Consider the following 15,760-nt stretch of genomic DNA (forward strand, 5'->3'; position numbering starts at 1 on the left):
TAGATAGATAGATAGATAGATAGATAGATAGATAGATAGATAGATAGATAGATAGATAGATAGATAGATAGATAGATAGATAGATAGATAGATAGGATTCTGATACCACGAAATCAAGTATTTTATTTCAAGTATCGATGTAAATGAAATTAGAATAAATAAAAAGACAACATTTATATACATCAGTGATTCTTGAGAATAGGGACAAAATGACAAAATGGGTTTTAATTTTCCCTTTTTTTTGTTATTTCTCAACCTGTCATATGCAAATATGACAAATAATGTTTTGGAAATGTAAAGATGCTAAGGTACAGGCTCCCAGTTGCAACATAAAAAAAAAAAAAAAGAATTTAATGGACCTGACACAGAACTTTGTCATTACCATCTTACAAAAATAAATAGAAAATAATTTTTAATGACCCTATTAGTGATATTTTTACTCATTTTACAGACAAATGCTTCTCAAGAAACAAAATAAATATTATTTAAAACAAAAAACAACAAAAAGTCCATCTGGCGGAGTTGACACAGAACTGAAGGTGGTGACAAACTAGTGAGTAAAATGAAAAACTTGGTACATGTGAAGTAATCCAATTTATGTAAAATACATTCAAATGAATTAATTGCACATTTAAGTGAGATTTGACAACAATTTCACTGAAAGAGTCACAAAAACTCTGATAGAGTTGACGTCTGACGGAGTTGACAAAATGCCAAACTACCTCAATTTATATGATGTTATTCTGAAGGAGGCCATATTGTAGCTCATCAGGTCCATGAAATCTTTACAGTATACTACAATCAAGCTTTTATTTCACAAAATGTCATCAAAGTTTTGTAAATTGTCAGTTATGGTGTTGACACATCATGGTTGTGCCAAAAAACTTAAGAATAAAAAGAAGAAAAAACTAAAGAATAACATAAGCTAACCAGAGCTAACTAGTCCTCTCAGCAAAGTAAGAGAAAGGAAGTGGTCATGGGGTTCTGGTGCCCCCCAATAATGCATGATTTTTTTACATTCTTTTCATTTCTGAAGGTGTTGACAAAAACTAGGGACAAATTTCAATGGAGTTGGAAAATATATAAAAATGATTTTTAATTCAATTTATTGATACTTTTATAATTATTTATACGACTACTTATACTTAATTGTCATAATATATCATTTTAGTATTTCTTTAATTGTTTTGAACTATTATAATGTATTGAGTTCTGCTCCGGGACAAGGGATTTTACAGGCATCATCCACTGACTACAATGTTTAAAATAAAATAATATTCAGCAAATACCAGGAAAATGTACATTGTTGTGCTCACATGACCCAGGTTATTTTAGTCAGATATTTTAAAAATATATATATTTTGTGTATATTTTATTCAAATTTTGTGCTTTATCCATAGGACCTGTTTTGTCCCTATTCTCAAGAATCACTGTACATATATATTATATGTACAAATAACATTTATAAGCATTCATTTCTTGTTGCAGTTTTAACCTGTTGTAGTTCATGACTCCCTAACCAAGTTGTAGACACCGCCATCTATTGGTAGATGTGAGTTCTTGCAACAATTTTGACTGCACAAACAGCCATTTGCTATTATTAACCAAACCTAAACAAGAACATTTCCATATAACTGCTAATGAGTATTGTTTCATAACAGTAACTGGCAGTTATAAACACTTTTCCGTTCAATCTTGTTACAAAGAGGAATATCACATGCATAAAGCAAAGAACTGGAGCAGATAGATTTCTTAAGTCAGTTTTGTCATTCGATTAAGACCTTCTATCATAGAATACCCCAATGCATTTTTCGTAGTTTAATGAAATTCTTTGATCTAGAATTTTAATTGATGCCTTCACTGAAGATAAGATACAAACAAAATACAAACAAAAACCAGTGAATCTTGAATCATCATGAAATACAATTTCAAACGATCATCAAACTTTTAAACACTTTTTTGAAGTATATATACATTTATTTATTTATTTATTTATTTATTTATTTATTTATGTATTCGCAATATGTGTTGTGCGCTTATTCAACTTTATTTATTTAATTTGAATTTATATTAGTTTTCTGTATTTTATTTTTATTTTAAATGTAAATTAATAGAGGTCATATTAATTACATTTATTTTTACTCATACTTCTCTGTACCTTGTAATTTAGATCAAATACATTTTTGGAGTTTATTTAATATGACTGATGGATTTTTGTTGTTGGTTTACATTAAGCTAAACTTCATTACTTTATTTGCCTTGTTGTTCAGCTTTATTTAATTTCATTTGCATAAGCTTAAGTAATTTCATTCTTCAATTAAATTAAGGTGATTTGAATTAAATTAAATTGTTGGCTTGTCAATTTCCAATCGTGAAGTTGTTCCGCAGTGACGTCATTACGTCGCGTGGCGTTTTGTTTACTGTTAGAGCGTGGAGGAGGAGGAGGAGGAGGGGGCTTCGCTAATGGAACGGATTTTTCGTAGTGTGCACAGCTTTTAGACGACAAATATTTTCACCTGGTGCTGACCGGTCTGGTGCTGGCGTCTTTTAACGTAGACGTAAATACGAGTTAAGAAGGAGGGCAGAATTAGCTAGCTGTAATGCGCGGTTCTGTATTCTGACTCTCTTTTCTAACCGACTTAGAATCCGCGGTGAATTCTATCCTGGCGTCCTAACTTGCGAGCTGTTAGCACAGCTCCCCAGATGGAGAAACGGAGGGTCATTGTTGCGTCGTCGTCTTGAGTTTTGTGTTTCTGGTTGTATAGCTGCTAGCTCAGAAGTTGTTGTCAGTGCCGAACTGACTGAGAACAAGTCCGACGGTTGAACATTTCGCTGTGTGTTTAGTTTGTCAAGTAGCTTGCAGCAGCTGGTGCTTCTGCTCTTTGTCAGTGTGGAAGTGGCCCAGTTCATCAGGACATCTCGGTTTAACTGCTCCTTAATGGGGTGGGGTTATTTATTTGCTCTGCCATACAGGCTGCAATAAGCTTAGTTGTCGGTTTTCGGTTGAGGAAGACGGTGTCGGACAAAATGGTGTTGAGGAGCTACTGGAAATGTCGTCTTAAAAGCAGCTGTTTTCCTGCGCCTCGCTGGATACGGCCAGGGCTGGCAGCTTTGTTCTGGTTCTGTGTGACCCAGTTAGTGTGCGGTGCTGGGGCGCTTGGAGAGGCAAAATTTGTGATACAAAAGGATGCAGAGTTTGATGTGACCTATAATGACACGGTTAAAAGCGATAACCAGACCATCTATGCGTTCAATCACACCATCTCCAGAAATAAGGTGAGTTTCCTTCTTTACATCTTGGAATATGGTGTCCAGGTAATGATTTGGTGATTCAATCCTTTCCTTGTTACTTTCTTTGACTTTCAGACGGAGGGGGTGCGCGTGACTGTAGACGTGATGCAGCAGCATCTGGAGAGTCCTATTCTGTTTGTTATTCGGCAAAAGCAAGCTGTGATGTCTTTTCAAGTCCCCCTCATTCTCAGAGGCCTGTGAGTAATTCTCACTTTTCTAAGTTTATTAACTTTAAGATGATGTTACCACATTTACTTTTTTTTCACCAAAACAATAAATAATTTGAAGCCAGTGCACTCTTTGAGGACATCCACTTCATTTACAGAAGTCCTCTCTGTAATTATGACTTCAGGTCATGTGATAGAACACTGTAAACGCGACCTGTGCTACTCATAACTGTTTTTTCAAAAGTCTTCATAACCTATGAATACAGACTACCGCCAATTCTCTCTAGTATTCAGGTCTGTATATTAGGCCATTCTAATGTACGAATATGCTTTTATCTAAACCATTCCATTGTAACTCTGACTGTATATTGGATATCCAGCATATATTCAGAGTTGTATGTTGGTCATGTCAGTCAATCCTGAACACGTAGAAAATGATGGCAACCCCACAGCCATGGCTTGGAACGTATGCAGTTGTGACATATGTTTTCCTATTGAAGTTGTTCAGATTCTGGGATATTGTTTCATATCATAACTCTGCTGTAAACTATTCACAAAGTCACCCTGGATCTGTCTGCTGTTTATTGGTCTTCATGTTGCATTTTGTTTCCTAAATTTCTCTACTCTGTTTACAAGTAAGGTGATTTCTGAAGGCATTTGGATACACTGGTTTTTATTTTAAGAACTTCATTGTAACCGGGTCAAACATTTTGGATTTTTAATAGTAGAAATCTTTTAAAACCCTTTTCTTTTAACTTCACAAATGTGCAGAACTGTGGTCTATTGGCCATAACCCTGAAATAATAAGGTTAAGCTTGTGTTTGTGACATGACAAAAGGCAAGATAAGATATGAAAACCTCTGCAAAGGACTGTATTTTGTAGAAGGAAAACAGCTGGTTTCTCCTGCTAGAGGTTAGAGCGCACTCATGTAGTTTCAAGTAATCGGGGGAGTTTGTGACGTGTGTGGAGTTCAGTACCTTTTATGCCTCCCTCAGCAGTTTCCTTATTTGATCTTTGTCTTGTGCCTTTTGGTTGTGCAACTTCAGAATTACCTTGTCGCCCTTTCGCTGTTGCGCCCTCGTGGACAGACAATGTTCCAACGTGGACAAACAATGTTCCAACGTGGACAGACAATGTTTCAACGGCTCATTAACAAACTTTGAACTTTCAGTTCCTCCACTTGGAAGCCACCAGGACAGATATGAGGAACTTGTGTTACTGGAAATGAGAAACTTTAGAATATTTTCCTGTGTGTCATCACATTGTACGATGTGGTTTGTGTGTTGTATGGGAATTTGCAACAAAGGTGGTTTTGGTTATCAATTATTTATCTATATACTATAGAACTTAATGATCCACTATTGGAAAATATTCTTTATTGTTGAGACACTTAAAACTGATGAGACACTTAAAATGTCTCATCAGTTTGTAAAATAAAAGACATTTATATTTACCTCAAAGCTGATCTTTGAGGTAAATAGAAGCCGTGTTATCCTCTGTGTTCATCAGCACGTCTTCCTGTGTGTCTTGCCCTTCAGCTATCAGAGGAAGTACCCGTACAAACACGTGGGCAGAACCTTGTGCCAGCCTCCAACCCGAGCCGCGTCCGAGACCCAGTACTTCTTTGTGGACGTGTCCACCCTGTCGAGCCAGGAGACAAACTTCCAGTTGCGAGTGAGCCGTGTGGAAAGTTTCACCCTGCAGTAAGCTATACGACTTAGATCTTAGCTCTATGTCTCGGTGTCAACAAACAGCTCCTGGTATGCCTGACATGCTATTTTTAATGCGATTACAGGACAGACAAGAAATTCAGCTTCACAGCATCACCTTCCCAACCTCAGGTAACCCAGCGTTACGTTCGGAATAATGACTGTCGCTCTCCAAAATTCTATTTATTGCAGTCATAGCAATGTCCACAACAGATAAAGTATCAGCATGGGTGGAGTGAATGTAAGACAAATAAAAACAAAAGACAGAAACTTAATTTCTTTGAACAAGTTACAGAAGCTTTTGCACACTCATGCAAGTGATTATTTACAATTTTCTGCCACTTAGCACATTTTTAATTGCTTGTCCTGTTGACCAAAATGTGTTATTTGGGTCTTTGTTGAATAGGCTCAACCTCCACAACATTTAAGCATACGTTATACAGGTCATAACGTGCAAAATCCTTGAACATGTCATAATATTTAAAATATATTTATATTCATTTTCGTTAGACTTTTATTTTTCTAAATTAATCCTGAATTGTCAATTTGCTCCCAGGTGAATCCTGATGTTCTCTAACATAGGTAAACATGTGAATCTAACCACCAGTCTTCTGTGAATTTCCCCATCTTAAAATCCAATCTTTAGTGGAACCTAAAAAGCATATCTATTCTGAAACCTGGAAATTTCAGGTTCTGGGTTTAAGTTTAAGACATAATTAAGCTGCATCTTCAACCAGACATGTAGTGCAATTGGATAAGAACACGTATTCTCTTTTTCAAAGTCATGTTTAAACTGTTAAAACGTTTTTGTATGATGGCATTCAGAAGGCCTACTATTCACTGAGGCAACACTTGTAAAAAGTCAAGAGTGCCACAATAAAAAATGTAATCCTACCAGCATGGATCAGGCTACAGCTCCTATATCAGATAACCACAGAGTGACTCCATTCATCTGCCCTCTAATTCCGGTTTACCTCTCCTTCTTTTCTCCCAGTTTTTTAAATACGTCTTTCCTGACGGGGTGGATACTGTCATCGTCAAAGTCAACTCAGACGTGAACTTCCCCTGCTCCGTCATGTCTGTCCAAGACATCCAGGTATATAGTTGGTGGCTGCCATGCGTTCTGTATATTTTCTCTACCTTCTTTTTATGTTTTCCTTTTCACAGCAGACGCCTCCCTCTAATGTTTTGTTTTTTGACAATTGTAGCATTTCTAGACCACTAGAGGTCACCATAGAGGCACCTGCATAATTTTGTTTCACTTTTAACATTTACTTTATCGAAACAGTGAAAAATGTTTTTCTCGATGTTTTCTTGTCTTTTAAATGTAATTGTCTTTTTTTTAATGTAACTTTGAATGCAGGAAGCATTTCATTTTCTCATTTCTCTCCTTATAGTGTCCAGTCTATGACCTGGACAACAATGTGGCCTTTATTGGGATGTATCAGACTATGACAAAAAAAGGTGCCATCACTGTGCAGGTATTTGATTTTTAACATTACACTAAATCCAACATCATTTTTCACCAACCATTGTGACAAAGAACACATGTAATATCTCTGTGTGTCGATTTTTTTATTCAGAGAAAGGATTTTCCTAGCAACAGTTTCTATGTAGTAGTAGTGGTGAAAACGGAGGACGAGGCATGCGGCGGCCCGCTGCGTTTCTACCCCTTGCAGCCCGATGAACTAATTGATGCTGGTAACCGCACCAAGGACCTCGACGTGGTGGTCTCACCTGCCATTAACTGTAAGCCACATATATTAATAAAACAACGGTCACTTTTACACACCTGTTTATAGATTTTGTTGCACACAATCACTTCATTCTTAATGTAACGGCGACATATTAAGATACATTATGTAAACTACATTCAAGATCTTCGTCTTTTATATTTGTTAGGCAAAATACTGAGCTTTGCTAAATAATAGTTAGAAGCGTGACAAGGAAATGAAATGTCTCGTTGGCTTTAGATTGAGTGTGTGTTTTCCCTCACAGCTGAGAAGTATGTGATCGGCATGCTGTTTTGTCTGGGGATCTTCCTGTCGTTTTACGTGTTGACTCTGCTGGTTGCCTGCGTGGAAAACAAACGGTAACATTTTTCACTTGTTTCAGCTCCCGAAGCATCTGTTAATCAGCTGCTTGATGAGTTCATAGAGATCTTAATCACATTTTAAAAAGTTGGGCTCAAATTTGAAGTATATTTTTGGCTCAATCCTACAAAGACGTAATTCATAGTTGATTAATTATTGCTATTTAATAACATTTGAATGCCATATTGTAACTCACAAATGAAAGTGGCCTAAAAATACACATAAGTGTACTGACTAAATCATAATTACCCAGGTTCCTCAGCATGTACTCGCTGAACTGCAGTAAAGAAGGCTGCCTGAAAGACTTTATCAACATTCACATAGTTGACTTTAATAAAAAAAAATCAGAAGACACTGGGTGATGTCTGACAACTATTTGTCTCTTTCTAGATGTTGGTGTCTGTTTTCTTAGCTCTAATAATCTAACTCCTCTATTTCCCTAGATAGCCAGGAAGTGTTTCCAGTTTTTTTCACCAGTGTCATGAGTTATATCTAAATATAGCAATTAGCTATTGTACTGAGATAAACCTGATCAAAGAGGTGAATTACCACCTGAAAGTCTCCAGTCATCACTTCTCGATGACTGAATCTGCACACAACGGAGGAAACTATGTTGAACACAATTTTAATTAATTTTTGTTTTTCTTCAGAATGAAAAGGAGAGAAATGTTTCCGATCCCTCCTGACACGTCGCCCGCTGAGACAGGTAGCCAAGCAGCTAGCTGATCTCATTAAAAAAAAATTTTTATTTATCTTATAAATGGATATTTATCTGAAATATCTTAACCAATTTCTACATTTCTTTTACATATAGCACTAAATGTTATTGTTACTCATTGTGTCTTTGACCTTCTCTCCCTGTGTGGTTCAGCCTCCCTTCTTGGGAAGAACAGCGACGGTATAACAACACAGTCACTCTTCTTGTGCACTCGCTGCTCTTTCTCACACTTGTTTGGCTTGTCTGTAATCGCTCTGCATGCATTAGCTTGCACACATGACCTCGCTGGAGTTTAAGCATCCTCTGCTGAAAGGAAGCGCCTGATTGGCTGCTGAGCTCTGTGAACTGTGCATTAGCACGACTGCAGCACGGTTCCAATAGTTTCATTTTATGACCTCAAACGGATAAGGATGCAAGCTCTCCTCGGTGCTTTACAGGTTTGACCGATGGCTAATGCACATTATCAGGAGCTATTAAAATTATGACAATGCTGCAGATTTATGGAGACTACAGTTGAGATAAAGGATCCATGCTTATGCGTGTCTGGAGTTCAAAATTGCCTCTCGGTGTGTTTGTTTCGTTCACTAGTGTTTGCTGGCATGATTTGCATGAGAAAGCCCACAATTCTTGCAGTTCATTGTCACTGCAGCATAAACTGTACCTTCTTTGTGCCATCTGTCACACACAGTGTTTGCACATCTGTTGTGTCTTGTGTGTTTTGGACTAACAGCTCATGTGCCGTGTGTTAGCAGTGAGGGATATGGAGAAACTAACAACTATAGCAGTGCCAGTGTGTTTAATGTGTGAGATTTGTTTTAAAATGGTCTCTTCTGGCTTTTAAAATGTGTTTATCTTTGTCACAGGCAAAACTCCAGCCTCTCCGTATGAATATGGCTCCTTTGGTGAGTCGGGGGTTGATCTGTTACTAATCTCTTAGCTTTTGTGGAGGTTGTTTAATCAACACATTTTCTTCTGCCAGCTGACAACGGCAGCACCCTGAGCTCCGAGGCCATCACTGACAGCGCCACATCAACGGATAACAACTATGGCTATTTGGGTATGAGCTCCAGCAGACACAGCTGTTATTTTTCACCTCATCATTCTCACCCTGAAGCATCTCGCCGTGGCACGGCGAGTGGCCGGCTTCCCTGAGCACCTCGGGTCCCTCACTGCTGTTCTGTGTTTGTTCATCAGGACAGGAGCCTTTCAAACGCCGACCGTTCCTCAATCACCTTCACCACTTAGCCATCCGCATTGGTGACACCCTGCCACACAGTTTCCCCAGATTTGCTCCAAACCAATCAGCACTATACTAATCACACACCAGATTTAGATTTTATCTCCAGATATTTTGCCATGCAATGCAAATTAAATGAGAAGTGATTCAGTGTACCAATGCAAATCCTTTATTGAATAATTTGTGATGCATTTCAGCACTTGTGCATCAGTTTGCCGATACCTTTACGGATCCAATCACCAAATTGCTCACAGTCCGCATCCAGATGGCTAAGCCATCTCTTTATCACTCTTCTGTTCAGAGCGATCGTTGGACAGCGTCGCACGAAGCAGGCAGGAGTCTTTAAGTTCTGTGGAGGAGGACGACTACGACACGCTGGAGGATATTGACTCGGATAAAAACATTGTCCGCACCAAGGTACACATCATCAACACAAACATGCTGTAGATCAACAGAAAGTAGTGTGGAAGGAAAAACAACACATTGCTTTTTCCTTTCGTTTCAACCCCTCTTTACTCTAATACTCTTAAGTAAATCCAGTGCATGAATTTACCTTTAAAATTTAACCAAAAGTAAAAATAATCAGCAGGAGTGTAATTAATTTTTGCTAGTTTGTTAGAGACCAGAAAGATGGATTCAATTAGTTAGATTAAAACATGTTCATAGCCCAGATCTGAATTCAGTTGAAACTTTGAAAGACTTGAATCTGGTGTTAACTGATGTTCACCATCAAATCTGGCTGAGTTCATCTGTCTGTCTTGCCTCTTTTCCCTCCTGATGACTTCTGATTCATTCTCCTCATCACAGAAGTACCTGTGTGTGTCTGACCTGGCTCGCAAAGACAAAAGGATCCTCAGCAAGAAATACCAAATCTACTTCTGGTGAGTTCATTGCTCAGATCGCTGGTAGTACATTAAGTCCTTGAATCAGTCATGATTGTTAAGAAACAAAAGCTTCTTACACTATGGACATCCTCAGGACATTTTCACATGGCAAGGACCCTTAGAGAGGATCTGGCACATGTTGATATTACAGGTGCAACTAACAATTATTTTAGTAATGACTTTTTGTGACTATTAATAGATTTCTCTGATAGGGACAGTTTTGGCTTAATTATTACTCTGTATTATTTCAGCAAATGGCCTTTTGAGCCTGCATACACCAGTTAATAAATAATCAATTACTAAATTGGTTGATTATTTTAGTAATTGATTAATCACAATTAAAATGATTAATCGTTTTAGCCCTGGTTGATGTAATTGAACGAGGGTAAAAAGAGCTCCCATCAGATATTATTTAACTATTTCATCCATGACACTTTGGTCGCCATGGCTACCTCGTTAACATTTTATTGATCAAAATATAGACTGATAATTAGCATCACGTTCTAATAATTATTCTCTCCTCAGGAATATTGCCACTATCGCGGTGTTCTACGCGCTGCCGGTCATCCAGCTGGTCATCACATATCAAACGGTGCGGTGGTGATAAACAAACATGGCTGCTCAAACGGCCTTCGAAACATTCTCATGGTGATTTCATGTTTGGCCTTCAGGTTGTAAATGTGACAGGAAACCAGGACATCTGCTACTACAACTTCCTGTGTGCTCACCCTTTGGGAGCTCTGAGGTGTGTGTTTATTCATGCTGCCACTGTTGCAGCAGTAATACACACGCTCAGCTGGCTGTGTTAAACCTTTTGTGTGCAGTGCGTTCAACAACATCCTCAGTAACCTTGGATACGTGATGCTGGGACTCCTCTTCCTCCTCATTGTCCTCAAGAGAGACGTCACACACAATCGAGCGTTGCTTCGCAACGACCTCAATGCTCTGGTGAGGCGCCTGCCACCAAACTGATGCTTGATGCAGAGAACTGTTTGTTGACGCTCTAAGCTGTACATCCCTCCATCCTGAGGTTCTGTTTAATACTGTAGCACAAAAGGTGACATGTTATTAATGCCACTTCCTGTCAAACGGGTAATATCTGAGCTGAAATGGTCGTTTCGACACGTTTTCTGTTTCTTCTGCAGGAGTGCGGCATCCCGAAGCATTTCGGTGTGTATTATGCCATGGGAACTGCTCTGATGATGGAGGGCTTGCTCAGTGCGTGCTATCATGTCTGTCCCAACTACACTAACTTCCAGTTTGGTGAGACATGAGGATTTATTGTTGCCATTTCATGTTTGTTTTCTCTAGATCCTGCCGCACACAATGGTTGTAAATCATTGAAAGTTGACAATAAGTCTGACATAGACACATTACCAGTTCTAACTCCTGACTTGCCATGGGTGTGTGTGTGTTTGAGTGAGATGGATTTATTCAGCTTATCGGCAAAAACTGGTTGATTTGCTGTTTAGCAGGAAGATTAAGTCTGCAGGTTTACTTTAAGAAAACATTTGAACAGTCAGTTGCATTTTAAGCCATGTCCAGTATTTTAATTGGTTAAAACAAAACAAACAAAAAAACGGTGTTAATATTTTCCAGACACGTCCTTCATGTACATGATTGCCGGGCTGTGCATGCTGAAGCTCTACCAGAAGAGACACCCCGACATCAATGCCAGTGCCTACACCGCCTACGCCTGCTTGGCTGCAGTAATCTTTTTCTCTGTGCTGGGAGTGGTACGTTCACACACACACACACACCTCATACAAGCTGCTGCGGTCAAGCTCTTGTTAATTGTATGCAGCTCTGTTTAATGATCATTGTGGGTTGTTGTAGAATTGTATTTGTTTTGTTTTGCAGGTGTTTGGGAGAGGAAACATGGTGTTCTGGATCGTTTTTTCTGTGATCCACATTCTGGCCACTCTGCTCCTCAGCACACAGCTCTACTACATGGGCCGATGGCGACTTGGTAGGACCACAGCAAGAAACCAAACACACTTGATTCAAGATCAGTGTAATTTAGTCTGTGTTTAAATTAATTATAACCAGTTTTAGGGTTTCCTTTTATTTTTATTTAACATGTTCAAACATGAAGTACTTTCAGGTAAAAAGTTCAACGGCAGATTTAATATTTTGAGTAAAGGCTTGTTTGACACTGCTGCTTTCAATGATGACATCTATTCCTATAACTTCACATATTATCAATCCATCATAAACTTCAGAGCATTTCATTGAGATTTTATGTGATTGAAGTTGTTGAAGGTGAACCTCTGTTTTACTTGTCGTTAACAGTCTCCAGCTGGTTTAGTTGAATCCATCTATTCCATTTTCTCGTGCCAGTTTTGCTCTCATCTGACTTGAGCATCTTCATTTGTTTCCTGTGTAATGTGGGACTTCTGGCTTTCTTCCAGCATTTGCTTTCTGTTTTACACTCTTCCATAAAAAAAAAAAACATTCATGGAGTGAATAACAGCTGCTGGCAGATTTTTTTATTTTTTTTTACCTGAGCCGTGGCTCTCTGCAGCTCCTCCAAAGTTACCTTTGCCCTCTTGAATGCCTCTGATCGGTGATCTCAGTGAAGTTTGTGATCCAACCATGTCAAAGTCCCTGCGCCACACTTTGTGAGCCACATGTAGGATTACGTTGAGGTCGGGCAAAGGTTTTATTCTGACACTTGAAGTAATCAAAGGCCATTTGATTAGTTCTAATGTGGTTGCATTGCATAATACACAGCTGTTTTGTTTGTTTGTTTTTGTTTTTCTTCAGCCAACTAAACATTGAAAATTGTCACCCAGTGATCAGTTATTTTTCTCAACTAAATACAGTAAAACTTCTTTTTTTGCATTTTATTCTCTTACCTGTTTGTAATTTTGTCTACTAGATGCTGGTATCATGCGCCGGATTGTCTATGTGATCTACACAGATTGCATCAGACAGTGCAGTGGACCCATGTACATTGTGAGTTGAGATCTAAAGATTTTGCAGCAAAAATTCACATTCACAATTAAAGACGGTTAGTTTGTAAATGTTGGCACCTTACCCCCCCCCCCCCCCCTCTTTGCCTTCCAGGACCGTATGGTGCTACTTGTGATGGGCAATATAGTCAACTGGTCTCTGTAAGTAAACACACCGTGTCTGACTTTGCTTAAGCGCTGTAATCTGGAGCTTCATCTGGATTGGCTGTTTGCTCTCCGCAGCGCTGCCTACGGCCTCATAGAGCGACCCAATGACTTCGCCTCATACCTGCTGGCCATCGCCATCTGCAACCTGCTGCTCTACTTTGCCTTCTACATCATTATGAAGGTGTGTGTGCGCGCGCACGCGCGCGTGTGTGTGTATTAACGCAGCCAGCATCAGATATCAAGATTATATTTGATTATTGTCCTTTTTGTTGTCGCTTCAGCTCCGGAGTGGTGAGAGAATCAAGTGTCTGCCGGTGGTGTGTATTCTCTTCACGGCGGTGGTCTGGGGCTTTGCACTCTACTTCTTTTTCCAGGGCCTCAGCACCTGGCAGGTCAGCAACACACTGATCAGATTATTTATGTATGATTGAATAAAATGTACTCTAGAAGGGCTACAAATGTCTAATTGCTTTTAGGGCTGCGACTATTGATTATTTTAGAAATCGATTATCCTGTCAAATATTCTCACATTTAATCAGATAAAAAAATTAGCACTGCAGATTATTTGTTAAACCACTTAGTATTTTTATACAATATTATAAATACAAATAAACAATTTATTTCCTTTTATAAAATGGCAAAATTAACTTTTTATTAGCTAAAATTCTGTTGTACACTTGATTATTTGTAGCAAAGGAAAAATGCTTCTAACATCGTAATGATGCTGCTCCACTCGGCATCGGTACAGTGCAGAGCTGAACTGTTGACTATAGATGAGCCGATTAATAATTTCTATCCAACGCTGGTAGGTTTTTCTCGACATGAAACTGAAACTATGCGACTTTAATTCATTAAACATATTTACAGACAAAGGAGTTATTTTTTTTTTAAATCCAGTGTATATTTTGTAGTTTTGGATTAATTTCTGCTTCAAATGTTTTTTCAGCAAATAGCCTTTTTTGAGTCTGTCAATTAACGATTAATCAACTGCTCATTTAGTTGACGTTTATTTCCATAATCGATTCACCAATCCTAGTCGCTTTGTTTCCCGCTGCAGAAAACTCCAGCAGAGTCTCGCGAGCACAACAGAGATTGCATCCTGCTGTCGTTCTTTGACGACCACGACATTTGGCATTTCCTGTCCTCCATCGCTATGTTTGGATCCTTCCTGGTATGGTTGTTGTTTCTTGTAAAAATGGTGATTGTTTGAAGCCAGTGCAGCACTCGACACATGTTGGAGTTGGAATCCCTCTTGTCTTCCCCTCGTAGGTCCTCCTGACCATGGACGACGACCTCGACACTGTTCAGAGGGACAAGATCTACGTCTTCTGAATCCGTCGGGTCTTCTATGAGAAGCTCAGCTCATCCTCTCTGCCTTATCACCTGTTTTCTCTCTGTTGGCATCTTGTCCATGTTTGGAAAAAGAAACAGTCAGTAGCCTGTTGCTCCTCAGGCGGTCGGTGAGCATGTCTCCGCTTGTCGGAGCCAGGCGGGGGACACTCGTGTGCCAATCCACAGCTGGGTCAACATGGAGTGGTCCTGAAGCGTTTTGTCCTCCTGCTGCTATCATCGATGTTACTGTCGCTCTGCGTGTTTACGTGCTGCTGCTGATGAAGACGACAATGCAAACACTGAACTCTTTTTCTCCATTCTTTTTATATATGGTCCTCGTTATGGTCAAAACAACAGAAAACGATGCATTTTGTAAGCTGTGTGTGGTTCTGCAGGGTTGTGTGTGTTTACAAACTGGGGGAGCGCGAGTCAAGTCCAATCTGCCAGTGGCCTTCTGTGTTTCTAATCACGTCAGTCACACACTGTGCTCGGATTGGTCAGCTTGTTAAAACTAGCCGTCCTTAAATGATTGTATTACTATTTGACTGCCCTTGTGCGCGCGTGTGTGTGTGTGACTGCGGAGCCGGTTTTTTTGCACTGTTCTGTACGAAAAGTAGATTTTATTGTCCAGCATTTCAATGAGTGGTTACTAAATAAAAGGTTCTTTTTCACAAATGGGACTCTTTTCATCTATTGTCTTAACTATTCCTTCTCTTTGAATTTACCCATATTTTCTCATTGCAACCACAAACTTTAATTTACTATATTGGGAATTTATGTGATGGATCAGCACAAAGTAGAACATAAGTAGAAGGGAAATGTTCCAAGATTTTCATAGTGCCTTTAAGACGACTCTTAAAATATGTGGCGCATCTACGTATTCAAGCCCATCAACTTTGCACGTATACAGACTGAAAAATATGCAAAAGCTGTCAGATTGGATCAGATGACAGCAATTTTCTCTCCATTTAATATTGCTCTGGTCTTTGACTAAGCCATTTTAACATGACTTTCATCTAAACAGCCCATTGCAACTCTGGCTGCATGTCAAGTGTTAATTTTTTTTTTCCTCAAAGGATAAATGTGTTTAGTGCCCCATTAATAGTTCTGCCAGACTCTCACCTGAGCCATGGTTCTCTGGCAGCTCCTCCAGAGCCACCATGCCATCTCTGGTTTCTGCCAGAGTTTCTGCTGTTCCTGGGTTTA

General features: G+C 39.1%; 1 protein-coding gene across 2 annotated transcripts; it reads left to right on the forward strand.

Annotated features, from left to right (window-relative positions):
* The first annotated feature begins 2,426 nt into the window (after positions 1-2,426).
* sidt2 (SID1 transmembrane family, member 2) lies at positions 2,427-15,232 on the forward strand. 2 transcript variants are annotated; one of them, XM_008426071.2, is made up of 26 exons: positions 2,427-3,276; positions 3,367-3,488; positions 4,998-5,162; positions 5,255-5,300; positions 6,163-6,264; positions 6,566-6,649; positions 6,752-6,917; positions 7,167-7,260; positions 7,912-7,967; positions 8,133-8,159; positions 8,843-8,881; positions 8,959-9,036; positions 9,518-9,633; positions 10,024-10,097; positions 10,626-10,692; positions 10,772-10,845; positions 10,925-11,048; positions 11,246-11,363; positions 11,700-11,836; positions 11,961-12,069; positions 12,982-13,058; positions 13,170-13,216; positions 13,298-13,403; positions 13,504-13,614; positions 14,280-14,393; positions 14,492-15,232. In XM_008426071.2, exons 1-26 carry the CDS (start codon positions 3,028-3,030, stop codon positions 14,552-14,554), a joined length of 2,565 nt encoding a protein of 854 aa, XP_008424293.1. In that variant the 5' UTR covers positions 2,427-3,027; the 3' UTR covers positions 14,555-15,232. The 2 variants fall into 2 exon arrangements, with proteins under 2 accessions (XP_008424293.1, XP_008424294.1); XM_008426072.2 differs by lacking the exon at positions 8,133-8,159.
* The last annotated feature ends 528 nt before the right edge of the window (positions 15,233-15,760 follow it).

This window comes from Poecilia reticulata, linkage group LG13 (assembly GCF_000633615.1).
Source record: "Poecilia reticulata strain Guanapo linkage group LG13, Guppy_female_1.0+MT, whole genome shotgun sequence".
NCBI lineage: Eukaryota > Metazoa > Chordata > Actinopteri > Cyprinodontiformes > Poeciliidae > Poecilia > Poecilia reticulata.